General features: G+C 38.4%; 1 protein-coding gene across 1 annotated transcript; it reads left to right on the top strand.

Moving 5' to 3' along the window:
* The first annotated feature begins 1205 nt into the window (after window positions 1–1205).
* LOC135476123 (GTP-binding nuclear protein Ran-like) lies at window positions 1206–9593 on the top strand. Its single transcript, XM_064756030.1, has 7 exons — window positions 1206–1282; window positions 4065–4134; window positions 5327–5411; window positions 7125–7250; window positions 7707–7894; window positions 8201–8371; window positions 8870–9593. The coding sequence occupies exons 2-7, from the start codon at window positions 4084–4086 to the stop codon at window positions 8918–8920; spliced, it is 672 nt and encodes a 223-aa protein (XP_064612100.1). The 5' UTR covers window positions 1206–1282; window positions 4065–4083; the 3' UTR covers window positions 8921–9593.
* Window positions 9594–10038: the final 445 nt, after the last annotated feature.

The raw sequence follows: 10038 nt of genomic DNA, 5'->3' as shown, positions 1-10038 counted from the left end.
GTATAGCAAATTATAGGGCATACAATAAACGACATGCATTTCCCGCCCGAATTACATGTTACGCTGTCGTATAGGTGAAATATAGTTGAGTAACACCAGTCTAATACCGACATACATGTATATACGACAAATGTTATTGCCCGGGCTGTGGTATATCCTGTAAATGTTGATTTTATTGCCATACCATGATGACAACATGTATTTTTAACTCCTAGATATCTAGGCGTATGCCTCCGCAACAGTTAACTTAATTAACGCATTGGCTTACAAGTTCCTACATGTTAGGTCCTACACAGACCAAGGGAGAATACTCTGCAGAATGGGCAGTTTAAAAAAAAAATGCAGGCCTATCCTGTCCATGATCCAAATCGACACCATACAAAATTTAAAGAAGTTGTCTTAACTTTGCTTACAAAATATGTGGTTTCGCATCCATAAAAATTTTGTGCTCATAAATGGCAATTTTGCCCTTAAAGAGGCTATGTTGGCCAAAAATACCCATTCGCTAGTCACATGAAATGTCCTCTCCAAGGATAGCTCAGGTGCTATAAGTGATGTTAAAATGATTCTAATGATTGCTCTTCGGTAACCCAAGCGAAACTGGACAGTGATTCTCTTAGGGTGGGATATGGCAGAAGCGATGTCCAACATTATAAATCATTAATAAAAAAGCCAAATAGGCCTGTAAAATTATTTCTATTATAATATATATAGATATAGGCCTATCGGCCCGCAGACATTCATTAATCCACGATAGAGCGAGTCCTTAACGCTTTTCAATTTCAATAGCAGGATCCAAATTATAATTATTAACTCGTTTTCCAGGTTGAATCACCTTCAGGTTTTGTTAATATGTGAACAAGCTGAGGTGAATGCTACACCATGCGTCATTTATTCCAGCTTCATTAGCCTATGACATTTTAACACTGCATCGTTGCGGCCCTTGAGAAGTTGGCTTACCTCCGACAAACAGTCTGGTACGCGAGACTACACTGGGAAAAATTTGACTAGTTCGAGATAGTTGTGCGTATTTAATTTACTGATGTACACTTTTGGGTTCATTATGTTTTGTGGCGAGATCTTTTTTTACGTTTTGAATTGTCATGTACGAATAAATATCTTGTCTGCCTCTCCGCACAGTGCTACAGGTTCTAAATTTGTAACGATGACGTCGCTTCTGCGACTGAGAACAAATCCCGCCAATTCTGGTTTGAACCGGTTCCCGGGAAAATTGCAGTCTCGCGTTGTACTGCGCCATTCGACAGAGTAGTCAACATCCGTGGTGAGTATCGTTCATGTAATCCACCATCTATCGTTACAATCACTAATTTATGTCTTGATATCACGTTATTTTAAGATTACGGTTTATTTAATCTTTGTGGATTTCATTATTTTGATGAGTCTCATTTATGTAAATCGATGTAGTGTGTGCGTGTGTGGATATCGTAGTCAACAAAGAGTACACCATGACTTCCCGGGCAATGCGTACACATACATACACGTACATCCGTTTTAAAGAATGTACACTAACAATAATGAAATCATTAAAACAGCTCAGCTGATATGAATGATAAATGTTTACGAAAAATGGTTATTCAGTTAAATATTATTCGTCCAGTTTTGGTGTGCTGCCTTGGTGTTGATTGCCGTTTCATACCGGCGTTGTGGGATAACCCCTCAGTGGAATTTTCCATCTGAGTCAAGTGAATGAAATGACGTCAATGAATGAAGTTCACGTCACATGAGATCGGCCAGAATTTATATTTTAAAATTTTGTCATGTTCGATCTCCGGTTTTTTTTCCTCCGAAGATGCAATCACTTGATCTGATCGGTACTTATACAAAGGTTGTTAGTTGTGCCGTAGCTCCTGTGTTGTTGTTGTTGGTACAAATTGCGATCTTAATTTCGGTTCAGTAGGTGTTGTAAATATCCTGTAGAAACAGTTCTGAGCGTCATTTCAAAACACAGAGGACGTCAACGAAGGCCGCTCTTAAAACAAATAGGCCCAGTTGTTCAAAACTGTATAAAACTTAGTCTTTCAACTTTAGTCTAGACCACAGCTGGCACAAATATAAGTCTGGCATAAATTTAATACACTTTTGAACAACTGAAGAGTTTTTTTTCAGAAAAGCTCAATGCAAATTATACTGAAAACTGTATTTTCTGATTTTCTCATTGTTGTGCGTACTAAAAACATATAAAGCTTACATATTGTTTTTTTGCACCGAAGTAGACACAGCAAAGGCTGGAAAAGTTCCTTTGGTTATTACAACCAGTGGTAGGCATTAAAGATCCTTACTACACATCGTTGAATGTCAGAATGAATGCTTATGATACTTAAATCTTAAGTCTCAGATGGAAAGTTGAGAGCCTTTACCTATGCATAAAGATACGGAATTTCATGTGAAACATTTTTATGTACATTTTTTGCAGCAATAAGGATATGTGAAAATAGAATGAAATTTGACATTATAAGAACTGTCTTACCCCATTTTGTCTTCTCTGCCTCTTTGTTTAGAAAAATTGATGAGAGTATGCCAGAATCAAAGATGGCAAGCTATTCTAGGGATCATATATTCTTACCCCTGTTGGTCTTTATTTTACAGCTATAAGTGTAAGGGAGATTATTGTATTTTTGGTGAATTATGCATGGTTCCTCAATTGATTTTTTTATTTCGATTATGCCCCTTTGTTTTCTGCACAAATCAGGAAATAGGTGTCTCTTTACACTAGGGGCCTCCGTGGCTCAGTTGGTTAGCGCACTAGCGCAGCGTAATGACCCAGGAGTCTGTTAACCAATGTGGTCGCTGTGAGTTTCAAGTCCAGCTCAAGCTGGCTTCCTCTCCGGTCGTACGTGGGAAGGTCTTTCAGCAACCTGCGGATGGTCGTGGGTTTCCCCTGGGCTGTGCCCGGTTTCCACCCACCATAATGCTGGCAGCCGTCGTATAAGTGAAATATTCTTGAGTACGGCGTAAAACACCAATGAAATAAATAAATAAATCTTTACACTACATTTTGACAGTTTACTTCCTAAGGGAAGGGTTCCATAGTTCAACAGCTTTGGAAGTCCGTGTGTGTATAGTGATTCTTTGGTGTTTATTGCATAAACTTTTGAGTTCATGGGCCATACACAGGCCACACTACATGTTCCAACAAGGGAAGAAACGGTAGGAACTAAATCTGGGCACAAAGAGGAGGATTTAGATATTTTGCAGTTATGCCTACTAAACCATTCTATCACTGTCTTAAATATGTTCTTGCCACGATATGGCTGAAATACTTCGGATGTAAGCCATAATCATTCATTCATTTATTCTATCACTGTTTTGCAAGAAATTATCATAATATTGCTCACGAATGTTTACTTCCAACTCAACAAAGTCCGTCTTCAAGTGTTTAATTGTTGAGGGCCCAGTTTGTGTTACATAGAAACGAGAGATTCTAATGTAATAAAATATAAAGATTGTTGTATCAAATAGCACCAATTCAGTTCTGATTTATACATTAAATTTACTTGTGTACAAACAATGAAGGCTGGTATTATACAGATAAAATTCAGTGGAGAGATTAAAAAAAAAAAAAATACGGGTAGTACAAAATTTGCTTTGGATTGAACCGGGATACATGTAATGACATTGTGACAATTCCACTTGAGTCTCGTCGTTATTTGACATACACGACCACTTAGACCAACAGCAGCAGTTGAGTTTGGTATTATGCTCTCGTGTATGCCGAGCTTATGACCTGGCCAGTTTGTGTCAGTTTAACTCACATTAGTTGTCCAAACTTTTCTCAGAATGGTCAGACTTTTTCCTTTTGTTTTTTGAAAGGGTTGTATTGAATTGAAACTTTATACATAGCTTTATACCAGAAGGCATTAAAGGCCATGTTTGAGTGTCTGGTTGTTTTGTCAGTTTTCAGTAAAATGATGATTTTGTTCTGTTGTGGATTTGTACATATCTTTTATTCTGTTGGTAGCCCTGTAGATTACATGTATTATTTTTGCAATACTATCAGGATGCTTGTTGATAATAAATGGTATGTCGTCTTACTCTCTCCACAGTATTGTTGAATCAATCAAAATGTCAAACGTTACATCCCAAACAGACAAGGAACAAGCACCAACATTTAAGGTAAGCATATTTATATAGAATTTCCAGAAGTAAACCCGGCCTTGCACTGTAACTGTTGCTAATCTAGAAATTTGATGACCACGCCAATTAAAATTTTCAAGTTTTTCAGGCAGGTGTTGAATTTGTCGTTTAGGTTTCTTGCGTAGAATTTTTGATAAAATGATCTATATGTAGGATTTCAAAGCTGTCTTGGACTTTAGTCAGATATCATTTTAGCTTTCAAACTGGTTTATTGAGCTTAAATCGTGGTTTACCGTGGACAGTTCTATTTTGATAATTAGAGATATTGTAGACTTGCATAACATAAATTGATAATTGAAAAATAGGATTTAAGTTCCAATCTTTGTGGAGAAATAATGCAACAAGTCTTGACTTTTACCTTGACTTAGTTTCCAAAGAATTTACCTATTAACTTTTCTCTTCATTGAAGTCCCAAATTTCAATAAATTCATTGTTACTTAACTTGTTCGGGAGACCTTACTGTGTGTAAGGAAGAACTTCTTAAATAGAGTGAGTTATGCAAACATTTTAATGAACCAACCTGAACATAAGATTGTCACCAAATTAACATTTACTGGTGCTTGTATAACCTACAGCTTCTGTAGCAATAATACTGTTAGGTACATGGAGTGCTGTTTTTAGCCTAGAACATGAGCATAGTAAAGTGATAGAATACTTCCACAACCATTATGCTGCAGCTGATCAGTGGTTCCACACAGGTCACGAAACTTCCTCAGGTTGCTGAATGGGTAAAATTATGTATATTTTTAGCATACTATGTTTGTGATCAGTGAAGCCCTATATATAAAATTTCATAAATTTCGTGATCTAGTACCTGTCAAAAATTTTGAGTGCAAAGTAATTTACAATGTGCATGTACTAGCCAGGGTCAAGTGCAGATAGCTTCTATACTCATACTGGGTACCAGATTGATAGGTTGACATATTAGCAATGACTGTGATACAACATGGATCTGAAATTCATGTTGTGATGTTAGTATTATGAAAGTTCAATGTTTGGCACACCTCAGGCCACTGGATTTGAGGCAGCTATCACACTTTCACATATCTTGACTCTAGAAACACTCTCTAGGTTGGTTAATAACACATGCCTGAAATAATGGTGTATGAATGTAGATCTGTTCACTGGTTCTTTGTGTTTGGTTACGTTCATCTGTTTTCATTAATTGCAGATGGTGCTGGTAGGAGATGGGGGTGTTGGCAAAACAACATTTGTAAAACGTCACATGACTGGAGAATTCGAAAAGAAATACATTGGTAAGTACTAATGAACCATAAATCTATGTAAAGGTAATATAAATATATCCATGGCTGACGATGCTGAAAAGATTTTATCACACTAGCAACATTTGTATTCCACAGTATGCAGGGGTTTAGCCAGGGTGTTAGGTGAGGGTGTCTCACTTGAGTGACCCAGGACCAATAGGATGGGGTAGAGGGGCCGGAGATGCAATCTAGAGGCGTTCAGAGGTCTTTAGTGGACAAAATTTAGTCAAACCACTGTTCTTCATGTTGTCATCATTTTTGTTATTTCCTCTGAAGATTTTACATGTTCATGTGACTAGGGTTCTTTTATTACAGATATATGTAGTATGAAAGTTGTCTTTGCACAACAGGCGAATGTCATTAAAGCCTTCTTGGCCTCTGCATCAGTGGCTTAGTACATGTACTTTTTAGCATGATCATGGAGCCTGATAGATTGATGGTTTAAATAAAAAGGAATTACACTAAACAAATACGGTGACTTTAAGTTGGACGTGATTTTTGGTTGCACTGGCCACTGCCAATCATACTTACGTGGAATTTATACAGGGGGCCCGACATCAACAAAACTGAAAGTAAACCAGACCTGAAATTTCTCGTGCCCTCAAACCACTCGTCCACTCTGACTGCATACTTTCAATTTCAGTATGTTGTAAGCCTGACAGTAACTTAGCCACGCAAATGTTTTCGTTCAACCTGCAGAAAACGTTTTTGTTTCGGTACACCTTTTTTTTTTCGTCACTTTGGGCCGTTACCTACATTGACTCGGCGGTCCACTTCCAACACGTCCGATGAAGTCATCGCTGTCAATGTCAGCACCAGCGTGTGCCTGGAGTTCAACATCAAGCTCCAGATCAGAATCCTCTTCGTTGTCTGAGTGTACACTAGCAGGAGTTGAAGCTTTGTTGAAGAAAGACATTATCTTGCTAGATTTTTCAGAGCCACGTTTTGACATCTTCCAATTTCAGCGCTTATATAATTAGGCCGACTCCAAGTGGTTCGATGTTTCCTATACGTACTGCATGCGTGGATCGGGTCTTGAATGTACTAATGATGAGAAATTCCAAAAGTATTAAATCTTTTGGTAGATTTAAAATATATTTTAATATGCCAAAAGTTTACGGAAATAATCTTTTATCCAGGGAATGAGATTTAAGACAATTTCGCCGCACTTTGTACTTTAGCGAAGGGAGACAACTCCTTGTCCGGCTAATACCAGCTCTGGTTGGATAACTAGGTCACGTTGATCGAAGGGTGGATTTTAAAACATTTCGGCTCGGTAGGCTTTCTTAAACTGTGGTAGTGTTCAGCTAATTGATTTTAAAATTTCGCCTGACAGGGAATAAAGACAGAATAACAAGGTGTGGACATCTCATGTTTTACTGATTTGTAGACCATCTCAACATATACCTATTTAGCTGGAAAATAATTTGGCTCCCGTCTCAAATCCGCTCTGCCCGTCTCATTATCGCACGCCTGGTTTGCCTGTTGCACGGACGGGGAGACGTATGGCTGGCTAAATCCTTGACAGTATGTGACTTGGGGAACTTCCGAGAACGTAATTTGAGTATGGCTCTTTGTGCCAAAATATCTTGCTACATCTTCACTACATAGAAAAGTTGGTAGGAAATGTTTAGATCAATGAATGAGATTTGTTTATTGGAATTATCTCTTATGTTGTTAATGTTAACATTTTCTGTTGTTCAGCCACACTGGGAGTGGAGGTACATCCCCTGCTCTTCTACACTAACAGAGGCCCTATCAGGTATAACGTGTGGGATACGGCTGGACAGGAGAAATTTGGGGGCTTGAGAGATGGATATTACATTCAGGGTAAGTTCTTGATCTTTAACAGACTATGTCCTAAGTGGTAATGCTGCCTCTTCTATCAGTGGATCAGTATATGTAGGCAGTGGTTACTCTAAATGGGAGCATTCAGTCCTCATTAAAATAGGCAGTTTTGGCTGTTCTCTGGGCACTTCGACATGTCATTGCAGTGAAGCAGCACAAAATATACATGTGGGATTGGGGGCTGGTCTTCTCTAGGAATTGGAGTTACGGTGATGATATGCTGGATGTATTACGTGACCCAAGCCAGACATAATTTCTGATAGTGGGCTTTTTATGAATATTGCATGATTTGCCAGGGATGATTGCACGGATGCTGATGTCTGACGAAACACGTGTCCCTCTAATCTGAGGCTGAAATGCTTTCCTTCTCAGTTTGCTTGTTTAAATTGAACTGCAAAAAAGTGAGGACTTGCATGTTCTATTTTGTTGTTTTTGCAGGTCAGTGTGCCATCATCATGTTTGATGTAACCTCAAGAGTAACGTACAAAAGTGTTCCCAGCTGGCATCGAGATTTGGTAAGAGTCTGTGAAAGCATACCCATTGTTTTATGTGGAAACAAAGTGGACATCAAGGATAGGAAAGTCAAAGCCAAAGCCATCACCTTCCACCGAAAGAAAAATTTGCAGGTAAGAGACAGGGTACTTTTTCAAGGGATTAAACTTATGTAGGCTTTATGTAGGCTTTATGCCAGAGACTCACTCGTATAGTTTTCAGAAAGTTGTATCTAATCAGTCTCCCATTTATCACTTACTAGCAGAATGTCCTCTCTGAGGCTTACTTGGCCATTGATTTTGCCAGACTTTTATTTTATTAGCATACCTTATGTATTCCCGGTGGTGCTTTATGGTCTGTAATAGTGACATGTTATTATTAGAGGATATAAAAGTTGACGTTATCAGCTTTTGCTCTGAGACCATCAATCTGTATTGCAGTACTACGATATCAGTGCTAAAAGTAACTACAACTTCGAGAAGCCGTTTCTGTGGTTGGCCCGTAAGTTGATCGGAGACCCCAACCTGGAGTTTGTTGCTAGCCCAGCCATGTTGCCTCCTGAAGTACATATGGACCCAGATCTCGCCAAGGAATATGAAGAAGAATTAAAGGTACATACATGCTGGTGTGGCAGGTGTGACATTTGATTTGTGACAAAAAAATCAAAGCTGTTGTGAATTTGTGATTGTGATTGGGGGATTTTGTTTTGATACAGTTTCATAATGTTAAAAAATGAAAATTCTGGAAAGGTATGTTTTAATGTACATCCAGAATTCTCGATAAAAACAGGAGCCGATGCCATAAAACCATTCCTGATTTTAAAAACTTTTGTATGATGCTTAGTTTTTGGAACTGGATGTTGGAGTTTTGAGACATTTTGTCCTGAATGACTTGAATTGATGCGGACAAAATTTCAGTTTCTAAAACCCCCAAAGAAGTTTTCAGATTGTGCTTCAAATTTAGTCAGAAATGGCTGTGTAAAACCTGCCTGTTTTACAAAAGGTATTTCGTGCAAGAGGTGCATCAGTAAAGTCCATGATCTTGATTGCGTCTTTTTCACTACAGTTTTGCTGTATTTTTAATTCTTGACTATTGTATTTGGTTAACAGAAAGCACAGGACGTGGCTCTTCCAGATGAAGACGCAGATGACGATTTGTAAGAAGAATAGCCTGTAAATTTGCTCTACCAGAGACTGTACACAATTTTTATAAATTAATTTTGTACGCAACAGCAGAGCTTTGAGAAGATTCTGGGTTCGAAGAACTTGTCATCGGTATTCTTGTGGTCTAGTGTGGTATATACTCTAATTGTCCCCAGCATGGCTGATGCGAAAACTGCTGGAAACACCACTGGCTTATATTGCTGTAACAGACGATCACTCACAAGATCATTTTCCTGTGGAACGACGTAGATGTGACACTGTTCACTGTTGTGCTGCCTTCTCTTAAGTTTCTGTGGCTCTCTGCTGTAGTTTTTAATGACAGTTTCATGGACCGTGCATCCCCATTGACTAAGTTATTCAGTTCTTTCACCTCAGTGGCACAACCACATTCAGGAGAATGCGGACTGGTTACACTTGCAAAGAAGGCCAGAGGATATTGACAGTCAATTCTCAGAAGGAATATTTTCCCGCAGGAATCTTTATCACTCCATTCCCTTGATTTTTTTTCTCTCTCGCTTGGAAGCACAGCCTAGTGGTATGATCTGGATATTTATAAACAGCTGGACAGTTCAGTTACTTGTGGGTGTATCGTTTACTATCTATACTTGTGATTAACATTGCAAATGTAACTATTGTCAACTATATTAAAATTTTTTTGGGTCAAACTGTTTGCCAAAGGTTGTGTGTTTTGCTTTTTTTTTTTTTTTTTTTTCCTGCACAGCCTGTTGACTTCATTGATATATCATTAAAGATTCAAATGAGCACAGCATTGTGGATGGTTGTGGGTTTGGCCCTGGCTTTTCCCTCTTTTCACTTAAAAGCCAGCTGCCATTGTATAAATGAAATATTCTTGAGTATGTCGTAAAACACCAAGTAAATAAAATCAAATGAGCATAAATTCTAGGAGTGGTGGGGAAACTGGTGAATGAATCACTGGTTGATTCCAGATCTGATTTGGGTGTGACCTTCAGCCTGGAGACTGGAAGGATGTACAGGGTTTTCTCCACCATTGAACTTGAGTCCACTTACCAGTGAGGAAAAGCACACGCTGTTCAGTAGATTAAACTGATTCATTAAGACTCAAAGTAAATTTGTGAGAAGTGAAACCAAAGCAT

Source organism: Liolophura sinensis, chromosome 10, assembly GCF_032854445.1.
Source record: "Liolophura sinensis isolate JHLJ2023 chromosome 10, CUHK_Ljap_v2, whole genome shotgun sequence".
NCBI lineage: Eukaryota > Metazoa > Mollusca > Polyplacophora > Chitonida > Chitonidae > Liolophura > Liolophura sinensis.
This window is presented reverse-complemented; position numbering and strand designations above follow the sequence as displayed.

Excerpts from the sequence above, each read along its gene's own strand:
- LOC135476123 (XM_064756030.1), top strand. The coding sequence starts at position 4,084 with ATGTCAAACGTTACATCCCAAACAGACAAGGAACAAGCACCAACATTT. Across the intron at positions 4,135-5,326 it reads AACAAGCACCAACATTTAAG|ATGGTGCTGGTAGGAGATGG; the intron begins GTAAGCATATTT and ends CATTAATTGCAG. Across the intron at positions 5,412-7,124 it reads ATTCGAAAAGAAATACATTG|CCACACTGGGAGTGGAGGTA; the intron begins GTAAGTACTAAT and ends TCTGTTGTTCAG.